The sequence below is a fragment of the Emys orbicularis genome, chromosome 2 (assembly GCF_028017835.1).
Source record: "Emys orbicularis isolate rEmyOrb1 chromosome 2, rEmyOrb1.hap1, whole genome shotgun sequence".
Taxonomy (NCBI): Eukaryota; Metazoa; Chordata; order Testudines; family Emydidae; genus Emys; species Emys orbicularis.
The window spans coordinates 242,674,089-242,700,967 of NC_088684.1; the positions used below are offsets into that span (position 1 = coordinate 242,674,089).

The 26,879-nt window shown below is 42.7% G+C and overlaps 1 protein-coding gene across 1 annotated transcript in view; it reads left to right on the plus strand.

Annotated features, from left to right (window-relative positions):
• Positions 1 to 26,879, plus strand: part of CRPPA (CDP-L-ribitol pyrophosphorylase A) — a 184,359-nt gene that overhangs the window by 10,846 nt on the left and 146,634 nt on the right. The window contains exon 2 of the mRNA XM_065399871.1: positions 9,530 to 9,809. Coding sequence (XP_065255943.1) covers positions 9,530 to 9,809 — 280 coding nt within the window. The remainder of the gene's footprint in view (positions 1 to 9,529; positions 9,810 to 26,879) is intronic.

Genomic DNA, 26,879 nt, shown 5'->3' on the forward strand with positions numbered 1-26,879 from the left:
TCAAAATTATCGCTAAAAACATTAATGCTGTTTCCTTAGTTATAAAAAACTAATACTCAAATCATTGTAGATAATTTGCAAATTTAGAAGTAGATACTTACACTTGGCCTAGTGGGGCCACCTTTCTGTTCCCCCTATCCTGGCCTTTACAGGATATGTTAACGCAGACTAAGCAGTGCTTAAAGTGTGTGTGTGTCAACTCCACTGCCTGGCCCCAGAGGGACCCCCAACTCTCTGGCACTTTACCCCAGTCCTGCTCTCACTGCACCCCCCAACCTCACTCACTGAATGTTACCTCACCCCTCCAGCCTTAGAGAGACCCCAACTCCACTGATTGTCACTGCACCTTGACCCCTGAGATCCCCAACCCCACTGTCACTGTACTCCATCTTCCCAGTCCCAGAGACCCCCTCAATCCTACTGTCATTTCACCCCTCAGTGAGACCCCCAACCTCAACTGTCACTTCACCCCTTGTCCTTAGAGAGACCATCGACTCCACTAAATCTCACTGCACCCCTCAACGCCCTATTCCCAGAGAGACTCCAGACCTCACTGAATGTTACTGCAGCCCCCTAGCCCAAGAGGGAGACTTCAACCCCACTGAATCTCACTGCACCCCCGATGCCCCAACTCCCCAGGATATATTTTGTTTTAAGAATTTGTATGAGGCCAGTTGAGTCATTTAAAAACCATAACAATAAATAAATATAAATAGCATAATGAGCTAAGTTGCATGTAATTATGTAATATTTATATAAAAGAAATTGTGAATTGTCTGTATTAAGTGCATGAAAATTTTCAGCTGGTGTTATGATAGGCCTCCCCACTTTTTTTCAGAACACTTTAAGCACTGAGTCTAGGGGTTTCTCTATATGACACTAGCCTACTGAGGATTAACCAGAGCACTTGTGCTTTGCCTCTGCCGCCAGTGAACCCCTTATGCCCAAAGCGTGGGGTGAGTGGTATTGTAATAAGAGAATCCTCAACTGTCAGTCTGAGCAAAGGGGGCCTGGTGCCAAGGATCATGTCCCAACACTGTAGCATTTAATTTCAGAAGGGGAACTACACAAAAATGAGGAGGTTAGTTAAACAGAAATTAAATGGTACAGCACCAAAAGTAAAATCTCTTCAAGCTGCATGGAAACTTTTTAAAGACCATAATAGAGGCTCAACTTAAATGTATATGTCAAATTGAAAAACCGAGTAAGGGAACCAGAAAAGACCACCATGGCTAAACAACAAAGTAGAAGAAGCAGTGAGAGGCAAAAAGGAATCTTTTAAAACGTGGAAGTTAAATCATATTGAGGAAAATAGAAAGGAGCATAAACTCTGGCAAATGAAGTGTAAAAATATAATTAGGAAGGCCAAAAAAGAATTTGAAGTATAGCTAGCCAAAGACTCAAAAAGTAATAGCAATTTTTTTTTTAAATACATCAGAAGCAGGAAGCGTGCTAAACAACCAGTGCGGCCACTGGATGATCGAGATGCTAAAGGAGCACTCAGGGACGATAAGGCCATTGCGGAGAAACTAAATGAATTCTTTGCATTGGTCTTCACAGTTGAGGATGTGAGGGTGATTCCCAAATCTGAGCCATTCTTATTAGGTGATAAATCTGAGGCACTGTCCCAGATTGAGGTGTTATTAGAGGAGGTTTTGGAACAAATTGATAAACTAAAAAGTATTCACCCAAGTGTTCTGAAGGAACTCAAATGTGAAATTGCAGGACTACTAATTGTAGTCTGTATCGAATCATTTAAATCTGCTTCTGTACCAAATGAGTGGAGGATAGCTAATGTGATGCCAATTTTTAAAAAGGGCTTCAGAGGTGACTCCGGCAATTACAGGCCGGTAAGCCTGACTTCAGTGCCGGGCAAACTGGTTGAAACTATAATAAAGAACAAAATTGTCAGACACATAGATGAACATAATTTGTTGGAGAAGAGTCAATGTGGTTTCTGTAAAGGGAAATCATGCCTCACCAATCTACTAGAATTCTTTGAGGGGGTCAACAAACATGTGGACACGAGGGATCCAGTGGATATAGTGTATTTAGATTTTCAGAAAGCCTTTGACAAGGTCCCTCACCAAAGGCTATTAAGCAAAGTAAGCAGTCATGGGATAAGAGGGAAGGTCCTCTCATGGATTGATAACTGGTTAAAAGATAGGAAACAAAGGGTAGGAATAAATGGTCAGTTTTCAGAATGGAGAGAGGTAAATAGTGGTGTCCCCAGGGCTCTGTATTGGGCCCAGTCCTATTCAACATATTCATAAATGATCTGGAAAAAGGGGTAAATAAACAGTGAGGTGGCAAAATTTGCAGATGATACAAAGCTACTCAAGATAGTAAAGTCCCAGGCAGACTGTGAAGAGCAACAAAAGGATCTCAAAACTGGGTGACTGGGCAACAAAATGGCAGATGAAATTCAATGTTGATACATGCAAAGTAATGCACGTTGGAAAACATAATCCTAATTTACGTATAAAATGATGGGGTCTAAATTAGCTGTTAACACTCAGGAAAGAGATCTTGGAGTCACTGTGAATAGTTCTCTGAAAACATCCACTCAGTGTGCAGCGGCAGTCAAAAAAGCGAACAGAATGTTGGGAATCATTAAGAAAGGGATAGATAATGAGACAGAAAATACCATATTTCCTCTATATAAATCCATGGTATGCCCACATCTTAAATACTGTGTGCAGATCTGGTCACCCCATCTCAAAAAAGATATATTGGAATTGGCAAAGGTTCAGAAAAGGGCAACAAAAATGATTAGGGGTATGGAACGGCTGCCGTACAAGGAGAGATTTTTTCACTTCAAGGTCCCTGAAACAAAGGCAAGGTTTTCATCTCGAGGCCAAAAGACCAAAACATCAAGACACTTGATCACGGCCTTGGATAGACCAAGAGACAGTGACTTTTCAGCTTGGAAAAGAGATGACTAAAGGGGGATATAATAGAGGTCTATAAAATCATGATTGGTGTGGAGAAAGTAAATAAGGAAGTGTTATTTACTCCTCATAACACAAGAACTAGGGGCTACCAAATGAAATTAATAGGCAGCAGGTTTAAAACAAACAAAAGGAAGTATTTCTTCACACAACACACAGTCAACCTGTGGAACTCTGCCAGAGGATGTTCTGCCAAGACGATAGCAGGGTTCAAAAAAGAACTAGAAAACTTCATGGAGGATAGGTCCATCAATGGCTATTTGCCAGAAGCTGGGAATGGGCGACAGGGGATGGATCACTTGATGATTACCTGTTCTGTTCATTCCCTCTGGGGCACCTGGCATTGGCCACTGTCGGAAGACAGGATACTGGGCTAGATGGACCTTTGGTCTCACCCAGTATGGCCATTCTTATGTTCTTAACAATCCAAAGAATCAGGTATGACAAAATATATGGTCCCAACCAAAAGTATCATTAACTTGTTATTTGTGTTGAATATGCTCAAATTCAGCAGGAGGAAGCAGTAGATCAGAGCCTGGGCAGTTGCTTTGGCCACTGCTCTCCCTGCTGCCTCAAATTCTCCCTGGAACCACCCAGTTTTGCATAGTTTCAGTGGGACTATTTTTTGGTTTGCCCATTTTTGTGTAAGCAGGGTGCCGGAGAGAATTCCTTCTCAGGCATTACAACAGTTTGAGGGTGTTATGCCCCCTAGCTTTGGAGCTAGGTATTCCTTAGAGAGGACCTAAACTCTTTGCTCCTGGTTTTTTTTTTTTTTTAATGATGCCTTTATTGGGTGATGATTAGAGTGATCCTCTTATTTTTCTGTGCGCAGAATTAGGTTCAAGAATAGAGCTATATTTTAATCTTATTTTGAAAATACACCATTCTTTGCTTTGTAGCTTATTATTATCCAGATGGGTACTGCGGGTAGTAAAATATGTGCCTTTTATAATCATTCCATAGTTGGCTAGATTAATGTAATTTTCCACTTTTAAAAATAATTGTTGTACACGTAGAAATGATATACTGATTTTATTTGTGTTTTTTTTTTTTTTTTTTTTTTTTTTTTTTTTTTTAGTTACTGCCTGCGTAGAGTTTTAGGAAACAAACATGGAAATGAATGAATTTGGACTCTGCTGTTAAATATTTTGAAATGCAGTTCATGAACACAATCTTTATTTTATGAGCATATATGTAGAACATAACCAAGATATAAATAATGTTACTTCAGTCAGCACTTCAACCAGTTCAAATTAGTGTATTTTTAAAATCTAATCTAGGTAGGTTCTTTTCTGTGCCCATCACAGTGCTATTTTTGGGGTCAGTAGATTTAGAAAACTCCCCCCCACCACCCAAAAAAAAAAGTTTATCTAAATAACGGTGCTGTTAAGAACCACCAGATTATTGTCTTCATGGTCAAAACAATGTTGTGGAACTTGAATGTTTTTACATTTTGTGAAAGTAGCTTTATAAAAAGGTAAATATGATGATGATGATGGGCAATCACTCGTTACCGAGTATGATCATCTTCCATGGGAATTATGGGTCCTCAGGTGGCTAATAAGGCCAAACCTTGAACCACAAGTTCTATTGCAATGAGGGCAGATGTTTTCAGGCTCAGCAGGAGGCTGTTGACCATGACTGGAAGCCAGTCTCTCCTTCCTTCTGCGCCTCTTGTCCTCTTCAGCTTGTTCACAAGCAAGTTCAAACTGCAGGGGACCATCATGTAGGACTTCACGCCATTTTAAGCGATCCTGGGCAAGTGTCTCCCAAGTGTCAATGTCAATATTACACTTTTTTAGGTTGTCCTTCAGTAAGTCCTTATAACGCTTCCATTGTCCACACACGTTATGGTACCCTTCTTTCAGCTGAGAGAACAGGACCTGTTTTGGGAGGCGATGGTCTGGCATCCGGATAACATGACCTGTCCAGTGGAATTGCTGACGGATGATCACTGCCTCGATACTGGTGGTCTTTGCCTCTTTCAGGACACTAATATTGGTGTCTATAGGTTGTCAAGTGGTGTCTATAGGTTGTCCAAGTTTTGGACCCATACAACAGTGTTGGGAGAATAACGGCTTGATAAACAAGAAGCTTGGTGTCTGTTAGAATGTCATGCTCTTCAAAAACCCTGTGCCGTAAACGAGAAAAAGCTACACTGGCACAGCTCAGGCGATGTTGAATTTCCGCATCAATATCTGCCTTGGATGAAAGATGACTTCCAAGGTAGAGGAAATGATCGACATTCACCAGTGCCAGTCCATTGATTTTGATAGATGGGGCATGTAATACCTCATTTGGAGAGGGCTGATAGAGCACTTTAGTCTTCTTGATATTAAGAGTGAGATCAAGACTTGAGTAAGCATCGTCAAAAACATTCAGGATAGTTTGAAGATCTTTCTCAGAGTGGGCAAAGATTGCGTTGTCATCAGCATACTGAAGTTCCACAAATAGATGTTGTGGAGATCTTACTCTTGGCTTTCAGCCTGCTAAGCCTGAACAGCTTTCCGTCCATTCTGTAAATGATTTCAACGCCAGCTGTAAACTTCCCAGCAACTAGGTAAAGAATGATTGCGATAAAAAACGCAAACATGGTTGGAGCGATGATACAGCCCTGGTTTACTCCTGTTTGTACAGTAACTCCTCACTTAAAGTCGTCCAGCTTAACGTTGTTTCGTTGTTACGTTGCTGATCAATTAGGGAACATACTCATTTAAAGTTGTGCAATGCTCCACTCTTACGTTGTTTGGCTGCCTGCTTTCTTCACAGCTGGCAGCCTCCCTACTCCCCCCTCCCCCCCAGCGCCTCCCGCCCGACGGCAGACGCCGCGGATCAGCACCTTCCCCCTCCTCCCCCCGCCTCCTGCCCGGCAATCAGCTGGCTTGGGGTGTTTTGGAGGCAGGAGGGAGGGGGGAGGAGCGAGGACTCGGCGCGCAGGCTTCCCCTCCCTCCTGCCTCCTGCCGGCGGCAATCAGCTGGCTTGCCACGTTCAGGAGGCAGGGGAGGGAGAGGAAGCCTGCGTGCCGAGTCCTCGCTCCTCCCCCCTCCCTCCTTTCTCCAAAACGCTGCAAGCCAGCTGATTGCCCTGGGCAGGAGGGAGGCGGGAGGAGCGAGGACTCGGCACACAGTCTCCCCCTCCCTCCCCTGCCTCCCGAACATGGCAAGCCAGCTGATTGCTCCGGGCAGGAGGGATGGGGAGGAGCGAAGACTCGGCGCGCCTCCCTCCGCTACGCGGCAATCAGCTGGCTTGCGGCGTTTAGAAGGGAGGGGAGGGAGGGGGAAGAGCCAAGACGCAGCGAGCTAAATAAAGGGGGAGCAGGTGGGGGGGGGAGAAGAGGTGGGTCAGGGGTGGGGGCTTGGGGGAAGGAGTGGAGTGGGAGGGCTGAAGTTTGAAACCCCCCCCGCCTCTGGTGCCTGCAGAGTAGGGGAAGCTGCCCTGGAACCTAACCCCCCCCATTTACATTAATTCTTATGGGGAAATTGTATTCGCTTAACATCATTTCACTTAAAGTCACATTTTTCAGGAACATAACTACAATGTTAAGTGAGGAGTTACTGTACTTTGAAAGGTTCACTCTGGAAGCCAGTGCTGCTCAGAACAGTCGCTTTCATGTTATCATGAAGCAATGTTAGGACATTGATGTATTTATCAGGACATCCAGTCTTAGAGAGTACTGTCCAGAAGGCATAGTGATTCACTGAATCAAAAGCTTTAGTTAAATCAATACAAGCCATGTATAGTGGTTGGTTTTGCTCTCGACACTTTTCTTGCAGCTGCCGTGTTGTGAAGATCATATCGGAAACCCCTCTGTGACTCCGGTAAAATTTCTTCTGACGGGGAAGAAGGCGAGTTGCAAGGATCCGTGCCAGAACTTTGCCTGCAATGGCTAGGATGGAGATACCACGATAATTTCCACAATCCGCTTTACCCCCTTTCTTGAAGAGGGTGACAATCAGGGCATCCCTCATTTCACTGGGTATCTTCTCCTTTATCCAGATTTTAAGGATAAGCAGGTAAAGCTGCCGAATTAGTTCTGGTCCACCATCTTTAAAGATTTCAGTGGGGATCCCATCTAGACCTGCTGCCTTGTTGTTCTTCATCTACTTGGTGGCATTGTGTACCTCATACAAATTAGGAGGGTCTCCGAGCTCAACCCTAAATGGTCATTGAGGGATTTGCTCAAGGACTTCATCTGCAACTACAGAATTACGGTTAAGGAGGTCTTCAAAATGTTCTTTCCAGCGAGAATTGATGGCTTTGTTGTCCTTCAGAAGTGTGGTTCCATCCTTAGACCGAAGAGGATTCATATCATGGCAAATTGGCCCATAAACAGCCTTGGTGGCACTAAAGAAACCACATGTATTATAGATGTCCGTGAGATGCTGGAGTTCTTGCGCTTTCTCAGTCCACCATTTGTTCTTGAGTTCTCTGGTTTTACGTTGGACTTCTGCCCTCACCTTGGCATGGGCTTCTCTCTTTATATTACAATTTATGTCATTCTGCCAAGCATGAAATGCCATTCTGTTCTCATTAATGAGTTGCTCAATTTCAGCATCATTCTCATCAAACCAGTCCTGATATTTTCTGGTTTGGTAACCTATGGTTTCCTCACAGGCATTGATGATTACTGCTTTCAACTGGCTCCAGTGTTCCTCAATTTCTTCCGGAAACTCTGATGGGAGCTTTTCTTCTAAGACTGTTTGGAAGTGGTCATGCTTTATAGGGTCCTTCAAATCTTGAATTTTCAACTTGCGCTTGACCTGCTTCTTTTGCAGCCTCCATTTGGGAGCGATCTTAATTTTCATTGTGGATCGAATAAGGCGATGATCAGTCCAACAGTCATCAGTACTTGTCATTGCTCTTGTGAGAAGTACGTCACTACGCTCTCGGGCACGAACTATAATGCAGTCAAGGAGATGCCAGTGCTTTGATCGTGGGTGTCTCCAAGATGTTTTGAACTTTTCCTTTTGTCGGAAGAGAGAGTTCGTAATAATAAGTTCATGTTCAGCACACTTGGGCAGGAGCAGAATTCCATTTGAATTGCTTTTGCCAACTCCTTCTTTCCCGATTGTTCCCTTCCACAGGTCTGAGTCTCGTCCCACACGTGCATTGAAATCCCCCAGAAGGATGATCTAGTCTTCTGTAGGGGTCTCCGGTAAAATGGTTTCCAGCTGAGAATAAAAATCTTCCTTTACATTCTCATCAGCATCCAGTGTTGGTGCATAGGCGCTCACAATAGTTGCCTGTTGATTTTTGGTGAGCCTCAATCGGAGTGTCATAAATCACTCATTGATGCCAACTGGTACCTCAGAGAGGCACCTTATGAGCTTGTTCTTTATAGCAAAGCCCACTCCATGCAATTGGGATTCATCTGTAGATTTTTCTTCCAGAAATAGGTGTATCCTCCTTTCTCCTCCCTCACCTGTCCTTCATCAGCTCTTCTAGTTTCGGACAAAGCAACAATATCGATGTTAAACCGACTCAATTCATGAAATATATGTGCAGAATACCACTATATATGCAGAATACCACTATTTCCAGACCACTGTTACAATACTACATTATAACAATGTTTTAACATCTAGCTTCTACCACTGTTTGACTCGCATAGCAGCCTCCATATTACTGTCCTTCTCTATCTTGACAATGATTCACTTTCTAGCTCAGGGGTCGGCAACCTTTGGCACGCGGCTCGCCAGGGTAAGAACCCTGGTGGGCTGGCCCGGTTTGTTTACCTGCCGTGTCCGCAGGTTTGGCCGATCGCAGCTCCCACTGGCTGCGGTTCGCTGTCCCAGGCCAATGGGGGCAGCGGGAAGCGGTGCGGGCCGAGGGATGTGCTGGCCGCTGCTTCCCGCCACCCCCATTGGCCTGGAGCAGCGAACCGCGGCCAGTGGGAGCTGTGATTGGCTGAACCTGTGGACGCAGCAGGTAAACAAACCAGCCCAGCCTGCCAGGGTGCTTACCCTGGCGAGCCGTGTGCCAAAGGTTGCCGACCCCTGTTCTAGCATCTGTCCAGAGCCTCTTTGCTGTCTGACTCTCATTCAGTTGTATGTGCTCTGACACGCAGTAGAACTTGGAATAGTCCAAAATTCTGTGTACCAAATAATATGAGTTTGAGATTAAGAGCAGTGAGACTCTAACTGTTGGTTAGAATACACACACATTTGAAAAGGAAGTGACAGGTCATTGGGACCCAGAATGGGATTGGACTCAATTAGTTGATAAGGTTGGTTGACAAGGAGATTTCTGGTTGGTATATCTGAAGTCTTACTCCCTAGTCCTGCAATTTGTTGTATGTGGGCAGACTCCTGCACAGAATCCCATTGACTTCATTGGGGCTCCATGTGGATGGAGGGGTCCACCCATCTGGCTCTTTTTTCAGGATCAGAACCTTAAAGTAGCAAACTGGTATAGCAACTTTAAAATGTTGGGAGGTGCTTCATTACGCTAATATTTTTACCGATAATTAAGTTTCTTGCTACAAGAATTTATTCATTTTAATCCTAATCCAGGTGCTCAAAGTTTAATTTAAGAATGTATGCAAACAATATTTATGCATCTCTACAATTTCTTACAGAATAAACTGGATATCCGATATTGTTGTGGTGGTGTCTCTAGAGAACATTGAAACAATGAAATCTATCATTGAAAAATATGGCCACAAACGAATTACGGTTGTAGAAGGTGGAATGACTCGCCACCGGTCAATTTTCAATGGACTGAAAATCTTTCCAGAGAGCAAGCTTTCCAGCTGTCCACTCCAGAAACCAGAAGTAGTGATTATCCATGATGCTGTGAGGCCGTTTGTCGAGGAAGATATTCTTCTTAAAGTGGTTTTGGCTGCTAAAGAACATGGGGTATGTACAGCACAACAACTGAACTCTGTAAAGCTCTTACATGGTACAAAGTAAAATAGGAACTGTATTAATACTCAAGATAGTACCATACATTTTAAGTGGAACAAATATAGGATCCAGTCATGTAAGCAGGTCAGCTTGGGTGGACGTGCTTCCAGGATAAGGGCCTTATTTGCCATACAGAATAATATATAACCAGGATATGGAATTAATATGCAACTTGTAAGGTAGGAAGTTACCAGCCTGATGAGAATGTACAGTGTATGCTTGATCCTGCTGGCCTTTAGTATGCAAAATTCTGTTGACCAATACCTAGATACTCCAGTGATGCATACTTTATAGATATCTAGAAGAGAGAGTAATATTTTTGTGGCATAACAAAGAGCTTTGCTATTATATTTTTCCATCTCACCTTTCATCGCGAATTCCTTAACAAAGTAAGTGGCAAAAGTACTGTTCCTATTACATGACTTGATTTCCTTAAAACCCTTAAACATTGACATATTGTACCGAATGACATATAAGTCTTGTAGATCAGTGTTTGCTGTTTTGTGTAGATACAATGAAATTGTGATCTTATGCTGATGGGAATAATTAAGCAATAAATGGCAGAGAGGTTAGCTAACAGTTAGTTAATGATCAGCCGCAAGCCCTAAACACACCTGGTCATTAACTGCCAGGAAATGCCTGTTATTGAGATCATTATTTCTATTGTTTTCCATTATAAAATAGGTTTTTGTGTTTGTTGTCTTGAGCTTTGTTTGATGCTGTTCTTACAGTTTTTGTTTGCAGTACCTGTGTTTTCCTAGTCACTAATCGTTGGTACATTAAAAACAGGATATTTCTGAACGCTGTTAGGATTTATAGGAGACATCTTATAAATATCAGTTAAATGGAATTCAAATATGACAGTTACTTTGAACTTAAACTGATGCACAGACAAAGCATGGAGGAAATGACCTGTAATTTGGTAAGTAATCTCAATGGAATTATTGGGGACTATGACTGTGAGGGTAGGGTATTGAACTGGGACTCAGGAGATCTGGGTTCAGTTTCCGATTTACCACATACTTCCTTGGGCAAATCAATCCCATGCCTCAGTTCCTCATGAGTACAACAGGAAATGATAACTTTCCTATCTCAAAGGGCTGTTGTGAGGATAAAATCTGTTTATGACTCTGAGGCACTTGGATACTAGAGTGGCAGGAGTATATTGGGAATAAAATTCCCCTGGTGCCTGTCCACTTTGGGGAGTGGGGTAAAGGAGAACAAGTCATGAAGCAGTAGCTGTATTTGGAACTGTGGCAGTGGTGTATGGCAGGAGTGAGTTGTGGCATTTCTTAACTTGTAGGAGTGGGACGAGCCATCTGTTAAAATATGTATTATGAACACTACATGTAAGGGCTCACAGAGTATATTTATGATTATAAATCCAAATACATAGAGCTCCATAGCAATTGGCTTATATTTTGGTCTGTTGTCTTCATTAGTAAGAAATGAAACAGACTCTACTACTTTTGCTTTAGTGACAGTTTAGGATCTGCACCAGTCATTTGGGGACTTTTAAAGTCTGCTGGAGCCTTACATTCCAGTTTGCTTACCTGATTTGCTAGTAAATATATTTTCAGAAAAATTCCTGTCCATTAGCGCTTCCAAGGTCTTTCAAATGTATCCAATTTGAAATTTCTAACACAAGCCATTTTTGAGATAGGTGATGACAAAAAGCACTAGAACTTTCCAAATATGAATGTCACTTTGTTCTTGAGTCCCATATCTCAACATAATTTTCCTAATCCTCTCAAACTTGGGAAAATATTGCTTGCTGGCCACATTCCACATGTGTCAAAATTTAAGTGGAAAAATAGTATTCTGTAACTATTTTAGGGGGAAGGAGGCAAATGTGCATTACAATATAGTGGAAAATATGTCTCAGCCTTTGTTCTGGAGAGTCTGCTCCCTTTAAATGAGATTTAACCACCAAATGAAGTGATAACAGTGATTCATCACAGGGGTCCTTTCATGGTAAATTCTCCTTTTCTTCCTGAAAAATCATTTTCCATTATAAATTAAAATGTCTTTTAAAATGAGCATCAATAATTATTCAAATCCTGATCACATAATTAACATAGTGTTTTTGTAAATCTGCTATTTTAACATAAGGTTCTTTCTAATAGTGATAGAAGCATGAGATTATTTATGTTGATGTGAACTTTCAGATAAGATTGATGTTGCAATGAGACTAGCATTTTTGTTTTCTAAATGTGTTTGTGTTTACTTATCTGAAGGATATTTTTGGATCTATTCTGTCCTGTCATCTCTCAGACTCTTACTGTTTTAATGTTTAAATTCCCACTTAATGCTAAAGGAAATAAACTCAGACACTTCATCTGCAACTGAGTAATATTATGTTTGTAATCCAGTGAATGATTTTTTTTCTCACTAATTTTCTTCTAGGGTGATTATAGTATCTAGCTGCATAATTATTCCAAATAAGTTGGGTACGGGACAAAGGCAACCTTTATAAACATTTTCTTCACCAGTCAATGTGCCCTGGTTTGACTGATCATCCCCTGACAGGAGATAACCAATCCCCAATTTGCTACTGCTCTGGGCTAGCCCATGTAATCATCTGTTTCCCGTGTCTGACATAGTCTTCCTTTTCTAATGTATATCCAATCTATTTTAGGTATTTATAAGTTGCTCCTTGGCTGTCTAGTGTCTTTTAATAGGTAGCAGGTTTGAAAGAAACAAAAGGAAGTATTTTTTCACACAACGCACAGTCAACCTGTGGAACTCCTTGCCAGAGGATGTTGTGAAGGCCAAGACTATAACAGGGTTAAAAAAAGAACTAGATAAGTTCATGGCGCTTAGGTCCATCAATGGCTATTAGCCAGGATGGGCAGGGATGTTTGCCAGAAACTGGGAATGGGCAACAGGGTATGGATCACTTGATGTTCTGTTCATTCCCTCTGGGGCACCTGGCATTGGCCACTGTCAGAAGACAGGTTACTGGGCTAGATGGACCTTTGGTCTGACCGAGTATAGCCGTTCTTATGTTCTTTGTTTGGAGCAGCAAGGAAGAGGAGCTGTTTTGTCCCACTTTCATATATTTAATTTCTGTATGTTTCTAAATATATGCCTCCAGACCAGGAACAAATGATAAAACAGCTACTTTCTCTACTGGCATAGCTTCATTTAACTCAGTCGAGTTATGCCAGCAGAGAATTTGACCGAAGAAGCTCTTGGCTTCCCTTGCTACCTGTCAGCATAGGAGCATCTGAGGACCTGAAAGGACCTTCAAATTGTGTAACAGAAGCCTTTGTAATAGAAGCTGGCAAACTCCCCTAGTTGGGGGTGGGAGGGCTGGGAGGGGCGGGGGAGTTATCTTCATCTAACAGCTACACTTCATTTTGAGGAAATCACTGGACAGCCATGGACTCTCCATCTCAAAATTGTCATAGTTTCAGAATATCAGAGAGAAGTTACCCTCTCCTGTTCTCTCTTGTAATCATGTTCTTACCATATCTACAGGAGTCAACTCCTCAGTGTTTCATAACAGAATGTAATTATTTCCTCTTACATTATGTGTAAAAGCTTTTCTGATACAAAATCTGGCAGAAACATTAAATCAGTAATGCAATAAGGATAATACTACACTGTTGTTCATCTGCATACCATGTAGATAGTGTAATTGTATGAGGTTTTAATGTTCTTAAAATGGCAATCGATCAAATAGGGGATTGCACTCCTTAATTCTACTTGTCAGACAAATAAATTACTTTATTACATTTACTAATCAGTTTGTTATTTGCCTGTAGGATTCAAAATGTTCAGCTTATCCAAAAATAATAAATTATACCTTAATAAATTAATTCTCTGAAACAATCCCCTTATTATGTAGCTTTGTAACCAATTAAATCCATTTGTTTTTGGGGGGCAATTTATAAGTAAAATGATACGTTTCTAGAAACAAATTCTTCATTGCCAGTAAAAGCTGGGGATGGTAGAAGCTGAAGAAGGCAGCAATCCAAAGCCCCTAGCAATATCTCATTGCCAATGTTTTAAACAGTATCACCAAAAAATGTTTAAAATTAAAATAAAAGGAAAAACCTGTCAGTTATTGGAAAAATCATATTACAGCGAGAAAGAGTCTCTCTTTGTCCCTCTGTCTGTAGTTAAATTTGCAACTAGATTTGATTATAAACCTGATTTTCATCCCTTCTCTAACTCAAAGTAGAAGGTTCATTCTCAGAATTACAAGGTGGACTGTAATTAATTTAATGAATAACTGTAGTTTTCAATAGTCTTCAAAGAAAAAATCCTTATGTTCATAATTAGCAAGAGTCTGAAGATAAGATGAATTTGTCAGAGAACAAATCAGTTGAAGGAAAAATGTATGCTGATGGATCAATTTTCAGCAGCGGCCACTGTGACGCACTGAAGAAACTAGGATTTGGGGGAAAATATGCTTAATAAAATGCTTGATGACAATTGTTGCTTTATATATAGGCAGCAGAGAAAGTTGGATCTCAGTACCTTATTGGATAGTATTTGTGTAGGGAGCCTACTCACACATCACTCAAGGAGCCCAGTTCTGTGGGAACTTCTACTGCATACATTGTAAGGGCTTCCACTGAAAACAGTGAAACAGTGTAAAGACTCTTAATTAACCTCAGTTGGTTTTCTGTCAGGCCCAGGGTGCAAAAAGATTCTTCCTTGCAGGAGAGGAGCAATGCTTCTGAGCACCTCCTAAATTGCTGTGAAGTGACCTCCTCCTTTTCTCCCCTTGTGGAACTTCACATGTGTACAGGAGAGGCAGGAGCGGCGCCAGGGTTTTTGCCGCCCTAGGCGGCAGCGCTCCTCCTCAGAGCATTCGGCGGCGGGGGTCCTTCCGCTCCGCGTCTTCGGGGCACTTCGGTGGCGGGTCCCGGAGCAAGTGAAGGACCCGCCGCCGAAGCGCCCCGAAGACGCGGAGCGGAAGGACCCCTGCCGCCGAATTGCCGCTGAGGACGGCAAAATGCCGCCCCCCAAATCCTGCCGCCCTAGGCGACCGCCTAGGGTCACCTAGTGGAAGCGCTGGCCCTGAGGAGAGGAGCTCCACTGCTCTGTACCTGGGGAAGTACACAGCACCATAGCATCTCTCCACTAACTTCTTAGAGCCTGATGCCATATGACAATGTATGTGCCTCATGAATCAATTTTTTAAATTGACATAGCTGGTAAAATACTACTCAGCAAATAACTAATTAGACAGTTAGTGGAAAAATTGTTGAACAATGTTTTTGACATTTTTTCCTGCTATTCAGTCAGCCTTAGAAGGAAGTTACATCCTTTTAACATTTATTAAGTGGAAAGTAAATGAACAGTATGTTACAATTCAGTCTCCTATCCTCTTGCACCCCACCCCAAAATAAAACTACAAAACTCTTTTATTCTTTTAAATTGAAGGGAATGTGGCCTTTAGGAAAAAGTGGAGTGGCCTCAGAGAGAGTTTTCACTCCTGACTAATCGGCTTAGCCTTTGGAATAGTGGTGTCAGGTAAATTGTCCAAGCCCTGCACTTAGGCATGTGTTCTATGCATATGGCTTGGTTCCTTTCTTACCGCCCCTTTGCTCCTGGAGGTAGTAGGCTGCCCATATCAGTAGGAGATTACTGTTTCACAGAGTTGGCTCATCTGGGCTTGCCAGAGCATTTGAGGAATGGAGTCAAGGCTATGCCCTTTCTCTTCCACTTCCACTCTTCTGCACCCAGTGGGGGAGGCCATGCAGGGACATAGTGGGGTCTTATACCCCTGTGTGGCAGCATAGGTCATATCAATGTGTAATAATTGCTGTCAGTTATTTAGTTGGTGATGGTGACCACTTTAAATAGTTGCTCATGATGGCTTGACTATACTTCTGGATACAGTGTGTGTTTAGTGAGTGGAACAAGGATAATAAAATAATTTGTAAATTCTTCTGATGTATTTTGTCTTGTGGAAGGGCAGGTTTAGGGCTCCTTCTGGAACCATTAAAGGAGGCTCCAGGAACCAGCTGAAAGTTTCTCTGAAGTTTGTCATTTTATCAATAGGTGCAACTCCATTGTTCAAGAGTTTAACAGCTTTACGGCTTGAACTTGCCTTCTGATCTGCATTGCATCTCATTCTGTCTCATAAAAATGAGCTGCTGTGTTTGTACAAAAATGAGTAGTAGGTAATTTCCTGAAAGTCAAACCAATAGCTTTCATGTACAGTATTAGAGTGTAGAATCAAGCCTTTCTTTGGTTTTTATTCTTGAGTCTCCCCTTGTATATAGGAGAGAGGTGAGTAGGAATTAGGATAGGCCTGATGAAGGAGGTCTCTCCAATTCCATGTGCATAGAGTATGTGCACAGAACTCACACAGTGCGTGTTGACGCAGCAGGTTTAGGAGAAAGAAGCCAGAGAGGAGAGAGGCAATGGGAATCTACAAAGAAAAGAGACAAGAAGACCAAAGGGTCTGAGAAGAGGCTGTGAGACTTCAGAAGGTGAAGAGACAGTTGATGAGATTCACAGAGCTGCTTAAAAGCATTAGAACCTCCTTCTGTTCCAAGCCCTTGTTTAGGATGGGAGTCAAACCGGAGAGTCCATGATAAGGTAGGAAACTCAGAATTTTATAGAGATGAAGAAGTGCTTCTGTTCTTCCCCTATTGTATAGAATCTGGGCTTTTGGAAACTATTTTCAAACAGGTGCCTCTTTTCTAAACTGCAAACAGGTGCAAGACTGGGTGAAGAACAGATCTGAAGATGTGAAACAATAAGAGTAGAAAGCTGTTCCCAAAAGAAAAGAGAATACTCCGTTATAGGGCAGGGATCCCTGTGTATGAAATGGCTTTTTGAGGGTTTTTTCTGATGTCTTCTAAAATTAGATTTTGTGCTAATTGCCAACCACCATCGACTCACTTGGAAGAATAACATGAAAGATAGAAAATGCCCAAATTACTAGGTGATATTTAGCATTCCAGCCATATCAATCCCGTTGGTTGTTTGATCCTCCTTTGCCTGCACTGGTATCCTCGGGCCCTCTTTGGATGCTGCTCATCTGAAAAATTGCAGCCTTTCATGGTTTACTCACTCACTCACTCACTCAGAAAGCGACAAAGAGACTAAGAACACCTTATAGACTAACAGATGCATTGGAGCATTCTCTCTCTCTCTCTCTCTCCCTCTCTCTCTCTCTCTCTCCTTTCCCTGCCTTTTTTGAATGCAGATTTCCATTTTCTTTGAAAATCCTTTGTCACAGATGCAGCTCACCAGACTGCTGTGAGGTGATCCAGTCATTGAATCCCTGGGTTTTAAGCCTCTGGCATCTGAACAGAGCCTAGTTACTGTCCCTGTTTTATGGTCCTTAGGTACACTCTCCAGGTGTCTCTGGGTGCAGATCCCCCATACAGCACCTTGTACTGACAGCTGCAGCCATGCAGTCTTCTGCATGGAGACTTGGAACAATGCTGACACTTCCCCCTCTGCCTAGGGTTGCCAACTGTGACTGAAGCTATTCCTGGAGATTTCCCCCCCCAATATGATGTAATGTCATTTTCTTTAAATATCCTATTAAAATCTCCTGGATTGCTTTCAACAGTCACTGGGAGATCAATGCCGATTCCAGGACACGCCAGGCCAATGCTGGAGGGTTGGCAACCCTACCTCTGCCCCTCCTGCTCCCCTGGTAGCTTAAACACACCATCTCCGAGAACTACACCCAAAAGTATTAGCCTTCTGATTCCTCCCCAGCTCACCCTTAAGATAGGAGGAGGAATGGAGAGCATGAACAAAGAGACAGATGACCAAAGCAAAAGGTTATAAATGGACTCTCAGAGAGACACCCAGAAAGTGCTCCCAGCTGGAGCAAACTCCCTTAGCATAGCTATTGTCAGGTAAAAGCACAATTGTTAAAGTTAAGTACTCCCCATTGTCCTCAGCCTGGTGTGTAGTGATCAATGGCTCCATGTCTAGTTGGCAGCCGGTTTCAAGCGGAGTGCCCCAAGGGTCGGTCCTGGGGCCGGTTTTGTTTAATATCTTTATTCATGATCTGGAGGATGGTGTGGACTGCACTCTCAGCAAGTTTGCAGATGACACTAAACTGGGAGGCGTGGTAGATACGCTGGAGGGTAGGGATCAGATACAGAGGGACCTAGACAAATTAGAGGATTGGGCCAGAAAAAACCTGATGAGGTTCAACAAGGACAAGTGCAGAGTCCTGCACTTAGGACGGAAGAATCCTATGCACTGCTACAGACTAGGGACTGAATGGCTAGGTAGCAGTTCTGCAGAAAAGGACCTAGGGGTCACAGTGGACAAGAAGCTAGATATGAGTCAACAGTGTGCTCTTGTTGCCAAGAAGGCTAACGGCATTTTGGGCTGTATAAGTAGGGGCATTGCCAGCAGATAGAGGAACGTGATCATTCCCCTTTATTCGACATTGGTGAGGCCTCATCTGGAGTACTGTGTCCAGTTTTGGGCCCCACACTACAAGAAGGATGTGGAAATATTGGAAAGAGTCCAGCGGAGGGCAACAAAAATGATTAGGGGTCTGGAGCACATGACTTATGAGGAGAGGCTGAGGGAACTGGGATTGTTTAGTCTCCAGAAGAGAAGAATGAGGGGGGCTTTGATAGCTGCTTTCAACTACCTGAAGGGGGGTTCCAAAGAGGATGTAACTGGGCTGTTCTCAGTGGTGGCAGATGACAGAACAAGGAGCAATGGTCTCAAGTTGCAGTGGGGGAGGTCTATGTTGGATATTAGGAAACACTATTTCACTAGGAGGGTGGTGAAGCACTGGAATGCGTTACCTAGGGAGGTGGTGGAGTCTCCTTCCTTGGAGGTTTTTAAGGCCTGGCTTGACAAAGCCCTGGCTGGGATGATTTAGTTGGGAATTGGTCCTGCTTTGAGCAGGGGATTGGACTAGATGACCTCCTGAGGTCCCTTCCAACCCTGATATTCTATGATTCTATGATGATTCTACCTGTTGCAGGCCCTGCCAGCAATGGTGGATTCCACATTTACATAGGGTATTAAGTGATAGCAATTTTCATAGTAACAACTTCATAATATCAAGCAGAATTTATAAGTTGTACAGACAGCTCTCCCCACCCCCATTTTCACACCCTTATTATTACTTTTCTCAGATTAAACATTCAGAATCCAGTGTATTTTAGAATAAATCATAATGCTATTTACTGGCATTTTACAGAGAGAGGTAAGAAATGTTAGTTTTATTCTTATGACTTTAATATATAACTATGTACAAGAAGAAAGCTAAGGAAACCCAATTAAGGATCATCAGTTTTTGCTAGAGTCTTCTCAATTCCCAGCTTGTTAGAACTAATGTGGGTTCTGACATCTCTTGATATAGGTGTCCTTTCCTCCATTACTCAATTCAGTATAATGCAGTGATAAAGGTGACCTCATTAGAAGAGTCATGGTGTCATAAATTTACATTAAAAAGACAGGATGGTTTAAACAAATGTAAAGTCCATTCAATCTACCGCATGGTGTCAGCTGGGTAGTATTGGATCAAAGTGTATATTAAGTTTCTGATTAAACAGACCTCTTCTGCAGTTAGGAATAAACACAATTATAACTTCTTCCTTCCTGATGTTGGTTTAAGATTCACATATGTCCAGTTTCAGTGAGTTCCACCATTGTCCTTACCCAGCTGGGTAAACAGACTTTAAGGAAATTATGTACATTTTAGCATACCAACCATTCGCCTACTGTTCAAAACTCCTTGCACATGTTCTAGTGGACCCTGTCTTTGTCTGACTAAAGGGTATGTTTAGTGTCTTTCTCGGAGCATACTCAATGTTTCAAACCCAGTTTCTTGCCAGTTTTTCTAACAGTCCCGTCCCTGGGTTCTAGATTAATAGATAAAAGTGGTCAATACACATATATCAGGTAAAACTAGAATTGGACATGCCACACTGTTTCATCAAATTCTGAAATTAACAGTGGCTCTTCCAGTCATTAATGTGAATAATTGATATTCTGCTCTACATTCTCAAAGTAAGTTTCAGTTAGAAACTCACATATTTAACAGAAGGCAATTAAGATTTTTCTTCCATTTTTAAAATAAAAATAAAGCTCGTGGCTCCTCTCAGTCAAACCGAATCCTTAGCCTGGCATTAGACTTCTCTGCGGGGAAAAGAATATCTAGAGCAGGGCAAAACTTTTCAGCCAACACTTTTTGACTAAAAATGCAGATTCAGCAAAACTGAAGTGTGTTGCTAATTTGTGTTGGTTTCATTGAATTGTTCATGTCTGAGGGAAAAGGGAGGTAGCAAAAATAATTTCCAGGAAAAAGTCAGAATGTTTCCTTTTGATGTTTTTGAAACAAAATGTTTAGAATTTTTAAATTCAAAATGATTGTTTTAAAATATGTCTTCAATTTTATTTAGAAAATTGAAAAGGAGAGGGATAGCTCAGTGGTTTGAGCATTGGCCTGCTAAATTTAAGGGGGCCATTTAGGGATCTGGGGCAAAAATCTGTCTGGGGATTGGTCCTGCTTTGAGCAGGGGGTTGGACTAGATGACCTCCTGAGGTCCCTTCCAACTCTGATATTCTATGAAACTGAAGTGAAACATTTCATTTTGGATTAAATTAATTGTTTAGTTTGACCTGAAACAATTAAAAAAATTCAGAACTGACAGCAAACCAAAAAATCAGTTATTTGCACAGCTCTAATCTTCTGTTCCATACCAGCTGCTGCAGTCTTAGGGTTGTAGTAGCCCCAGCAGCTGGTGCACTTCAAGGAGGAGAATGGCTGGGAGAGTTTGTGCAGTCATAGCTTCTACCTGAACCATATTCCCTATCCTCACCTATACACTGGGGTACATGGAGCCGCAATGGTGCAAGAGTAAGGATCCCTTCAGTAGGATTCCCGAAATCATGCTCTTCTACTTTCCTGCAGTGGAACCGTGCCATTTCTGCTAAGTCATGGTCTTGAGTCTGCAGATGAAGTAGGACGTTACCCTTAATAACAACTAATAACAACTGGATAGAATTTGGGGAAAGTGCTTTTAAGAAAAAGAAGCATAAAATATGATACAGTGAGACCCGATATCTTAAATTACTGTAAACCAACCAGCTGTGTGTAATAAAGTGATTAGAGGAGTTCTTCCAAAGCTATTTATAGGACTCTGTTTCATTAATACATTCTCCATTTCAGGTTCACAAACGCAGAAGGTTTAAAAGGAATATGCCATTAAATATGTGAAATATTTTAATCTCATAATTACCAGTGGTTGGTTTAGCTTTGAAGATGCTATTCTATACATTTGGAGTAAGCAGTCATTCACTGAAGACAGCCCTGCTAACTGGAATAGTAATTACTATATGTGGCTGAAGCACATTGATTACTACAGATATAATGAGCTTGAGTGCAGATGTCTGAATAGATGTGCATGTTTTTACCTGTGTCATGCATAGATCCATAGGTATTGCTTTCATTTCTGTTTTTGAAAGTGTATGTAGCTGTGAATGCCCGCCATTGCAAGTCATTTGATTTGTGTAACAGAATATTTTCCATGTATTAACATGTGGAAACAGTTTGATAGATTAGGTTGAGAAGAAATTAATCACAGTGATTTTGAGCAGTTTCATCTGGCTCATATCCAGAACTAATTTAGGCTAAATCCCAAAGAGACAGAAGTATTTGATAATTTGCAAATAATCTTTCACCTAATCAAAAATTCTACCACAGCTTTGTAAATTGTTGGATCTATATCTAGCCCATCTACATTCATGTATGTTATTAATCCAAGCTGTTTATCTGAACAGCACTTTTATGTGACTCTTATATTCACTGAAGACTAAAATAAAGTCACTTGCATTTCTACTAAATTAAGCTTTTTAAAGCTTAGTGGACATATTGGGCCAAATTCACCCTCAACACTGTTTCGTTGACTTCAATGATATTGCATCATGAATTTATTTGTCTTGTGTCTGACTGTTCCAACTGATTTCAGTATAAAGCTTCAAAGAGATTATCTCATTTTAAGTGATTTAAATATACTTCTAAATTCTGGGTCTATATGTATGAAGACAGAAAGTTTATTTCTTTTTAAGGCAATGTAATGCAAAATTTTCAGAACTCTGTTTCCATGCTACAGGACTTGTCAGAGAATAACTCTCTGATTAAAGAAATCAGCATGTTCTGCTAAAAATGTTAATATTAAGATATGTTAACACTAAGAAATGTAGAGATGGTTAAAGTTTTCCTGTTGTCAAGATTATGAATGACAATTTAACATCAGATCTAGTCTGTGTATTAAAAATCTGAAACTCATCTATTAACATAGATTTATGGATTCCAACAGGGCCGGCTCTGGCTTTTTTGCCGCCCCAGGCAAAAAAGCCTCACGCCGCCCCCCGGCGGGGAGCGCCGCGGATAGGGCGGCGAGCCCGGCCGGGGCCCCGCTCTCCCCGACCGGCCAGAGCGCCGGGAGGAGGGCGGAGAGCCCGGCCGCGGGCCCGCTCTCCCCGACCGGCCGGAGCGCCGGGGGGAGGGCAGTGAGCCCGGCCGGGGCCCCGCTCTCCCCGACCGGCCGGAGCGCCGCGAGGTGGGCGGAGAGCCCGGCCGCGGCCCCGCTCTCCCCGGCCGGCCAGAGCGCCGGGGGAGGGCGGCGAGCCCGCTGCGGCTCCGCTCTCCCCGTCGGCCGGAGCGCCGGCCCCCTCCAGGAGCCGCCCCAAGCACATGCTTGGTAGGCTGGTGCCTGGAGCCGGCCCTGGATTCCAAGGCCAGAAAGCACCTTTGTGATCATCTAGTTTGATCTTCCGTATAAGACAGGCTATAGAACTTCTCTAAAATAATTCCTAGAGCAGATCTTTTGGCAAAACATCCAATCTGGATTTTAAAATGATCAGCGACGAAGAATCTACTGCAACCCTTGGTAAATTTGTTCCAAAGGTTAATTACTTTCACTGTTAAAAATGTGCACCTTATTTCTAGTCTGAATTTGTGTAATTCAGACAATTTCTAGCCATTGAATCATGTTATACTTTCTCTGGTAGATTGAAGAGCCTATTATTAAATATTAAAACATGATTAAAATATATATAAGATATGCTTTGGGTTGGTAGATCTAGCTGAGGGAGATTTAAGGTGGAAGGAGAATGAGTGCTAGGAGATATGAAGCTAGATAGTAGAGTGGAAACAATTGCTAGCAGGAAAAAAGGAGAGCAGAGGTGTCAGAATACAGAATCAGAAGAGTCCTCACTTTAGGGTCTGATGCTGCAAACTAACGGGCAGGGGCGGCTCTATGTATTTTGCCGCCCCAAACACGGCAGTCAGACGGCTTTCGGCAGCGCGCCTGCGGGAGGTCCGGCTGGTAATGCGGATTCGGCGGCATGCCTGCGGGAGGTCCATCGGTCCTGCAGCTTCGGCGTACCCGCCACCAAATTGCCGTCAAAGCCGCGGGACTGGCGGACTTCCTGCAGGCATGCTGCCGAAGGCTCCCTGACTGCTGCCCCCACAGCGACCGGCAGGCCGCCCCCCCATGGCTTGCCGCCCCAGGCATGCGCTTGGTGCGCTGGTGCCTGGAGCCGCCCCTGCTAACGGGCCTAAATGGCCTGTGAGCCACCTACCTAAAGCCCCAATACAACAAGCTGATTTGTACAGGTGGACTTCAGTGGGACTCTGCATGGGCATCTGTGGTCCACTTGCAGGATCATGGCCTAAGATACTGCCTCTCTTCTGAGGCCAAGCTTCTGCAGCTGTCAGGCTTGGATTAAACTGTGTGCACTCAATGCACTTGCGCAGGGCCCCCATCTTAGGAGGACCTCTGACCACTGGCAAAAAAAAAACAAAATAAAACCTGAGTGGTGCTGCGATCCCTAGCACCAGGTTGTAATACCACTCACTCAGATTTGGCCCAGCCTCTCCTCTATCATGATGGAGGGGCAGATGGGCCAAACCTGAGTGATGTAGGGCCATGTGAGTGCAGGGTGGGCAATAGGATAAAGTGAAGGTGGGCAGCCAGGATTGGGAGGAGCTACCTAGCCCAGGATGGGAATGAAGAACTGAGCTAAGCTGGGGTGGGTGGGGAAGGCAGGTTGCCAGTGAGTGGTCAGGAAGGTCCTCAGGGCGGGGAGGGGGACTGAGGAAAGTTGTTGGGCTGTGTGGTGAGTGGTGAGTATTGGGGTTGGAGGGCGGGAGTTGAGGGGCTGGGGGAGAATGTGGTGTTGAGCATTAAAGGGTGAGTTGTGAGAGCTGTGGGGGCATTCGGGGTGGTGGGGTTGGGGACCAGGATGTTCAGGTTGAGTGGGGGATTTGCGGGGCTGTGGCCAATGGAGTTGAGGTGTTGGGGGCTGCAGTGAGCAGGGTGTATGTCCGGGTGCTGGATTGTGTGTGTGGGCTGTCAGGATAATTGGGGATGGTGGAGAGTTTTTGAGGTATATGTGGGGTGGAGGGGCATTCGGAGGTCTGTGTGGGGTGGGATATATATGGGTCGGAGATGCTTTAAAGAGGGTGTGGGGGCACCCTCTTTAAAGCATTGTGCACAGTGCCCCCCAAATTCTTTATTCTGGGCCTGGCAGTTGGTGTCTTCTGTTAGGGCTTTGTGCCTTTGGAATTCACTCCTTTCTTGGTCCATATCACTCAAAGTTGTTAACCTTCAGGAGGTGCTGAAAGGTTCCATTTTTACTCTGGCTATGAGGAAGGACAGATTTGTGAGGCAGGGTAGTGGAGGGGACTCTGGTGGTTTGGATGTTATGTTTTTGTTTTGTTTTGATTTTTTGGGAGGTTTTTTTTTTTTTTTTTTTTTATAACTTGCTCTGGCTAGGGTATATTTTTCTGAGACCAGCTATGTCTGGGAATCTGTGTTTAATGTGTACAGAGTGCCGAGGGCATCCACAGCCTGGGATGGCTGGCTGATATCTCTCTCTCTCTTTTTTTTAAATTTTTTTGGTAGTATACATCCAAATGAATAAATGAATACTTATTTAAAGTAGCTATTCATACAGATAAACAGACCAGGCTATTAGATGTAGATTAATTCTTTTTTTAAAATAATATATGGATTTTCAATATGTATATTTTATAAAAATACTGTATAAGTTATTTTGCATTGTGTCACAAATTCCTTTCTTTCCTTTTGTTTCACTTTCTGAGGCCAGGTCTACACTAACCCCCTAATTCGAACTAAGGTACGCAACTTCAGCTACGTGAATAACGTAGCTGAAGTTCGAAGTACCTTAGCTCGAACTTACCTCGGTCCACACGCGGCAGGCAGGCTCCCCCGTCGACTCCGCGGTACTCCTCTCGTCTAGCCGGAGTACCGCAGTCGACGGCGAGCACTTCCTGGTTCGACTTATCGCGTCCAGACAAGATGCGATAAGTCGAACCCAGAAGTTCGATCGCTCGCCGCCGAACTACCGGGTAAGTGTAGACCTACCCTTAGTATATGGTGTTATCATTATTGCTCCAGAGAGCAAAAGCCTTGTATTTGCTTTAAGTTTTGACGTTTTAAACTGGTTGTGCTAATGTGTATGTTCTTTCAGGCTCTAGCATGTAGCTCTTGTGGAATATTCAGGTCTGATCAGTATTCCACTCGTGCTGCTTGAAATAAGAAAGGAAGCTTAGAAACATAGTGCAAATTCTGGGGGAAATCTGGAGAAGGATAGCTAGGCAGAACTATGTATTTGCTGGGAGATGAGATCCCAGAAAAACAAATATGTCAAAAATATTGCCTGTACTGAACGTTGATATTACTGCAGAACTACGTAAGCCTGGGGTTGGTCTAAGATTGAAGCCCATGGTTTGAAATTGACGCTAGGAAGATGGAAGACTTTATGGTGCACTCACCCATACCCTATGTTAATTTGGTGCATGAATTGAATAACATTTCAAGATAATATGAAATCCATGCGTGTAATTATTTATTTGTTGAATACGCATATCTAAATGTTCAGCTGCTCCGGCTTGCAGTGTAACAACAATAAAAAGAGACAGATACTGTGTGGTTGTTTCATGGAAGGAGGTAGTGTGAATCAATGAGAATACTTACAGTACCATGTTTACATTGGACTATGTGATGTACATATCCTTCCCTACCCTCCCTTAAATCACCATTGTATCTTTGGATATAGAAGAACCCAAAGACAGATTGATCTTTTGTTTAGTCAGCAGATGCACTGTTATGAAGACAAATAGGGCTTGATGCTGAGAGAGACTGAGGACTCGCTCCCACTGAAGTCAGTGAAAATTGCAGGTGCTCTGCACATTTAGAATTATTCCAAGTGAATGGTTGGATCTAAGAGAGATTAAAGGGACAGGCTTCATTTTTTTTTTTTTTACTAATGATTTGACCAAGAAAAACTTCTTAGTGGTACCTAATTAATGTAAAGGAACAACAATATTTGTGTGAAACCAAGAAATCTATTTATTTAGATTATTTTCAAGTGTCTGCCCCGGTAACTTTAAGTGCTTTAACAAATATTTTAAATACATAAAAAACAAAGAATAAAAGCTAAAGAAAGTCAAGCAAACTTCCCATACAAGTCAACTCAACTAGAAAATAGTACTTGACTAATAATAATTAAAGATGTGTATGGCTAACCACCTCAAAACTCAAACCCGGCCTTCATTAAAAGCCCAAGAATGTAGATCAGTGTTGCATAGTGTTCTAAAGGTTAACAAATTCAGGCTCTGTTGGATCCAAGGGACTAATGAGTTTGAGTTAATGACCCTGCTCAGAAAACATGCTGGCACAAGATCCCTCTCCATTTTAATACCAGTGGCTGCCTATTTATGACTTTAGACTACTAAAAAGACTTGGGAAACTGTATCAAGGTTCCCCCCTGAAAGTAAAGGTCACACTATTTTCACCAAGACCATTATTTATTTACTTATTTATTTAAAGTGCTCTTGGCCAAACCTACTACCTAAGCAGCCAGGCCAAACTCCCACAAATTGGTATCCGAAGTAGCAAATCAGAGGTGCTGCTATGGTTTCTGTCATCACTTCTAGTTGCTTTGGTTCTGTCTACTAACACAACATCAATTTTGCAGAGACTAAGCCTTAAACACGCCCCAATTTGAGTAAACTGTTGGGATGAA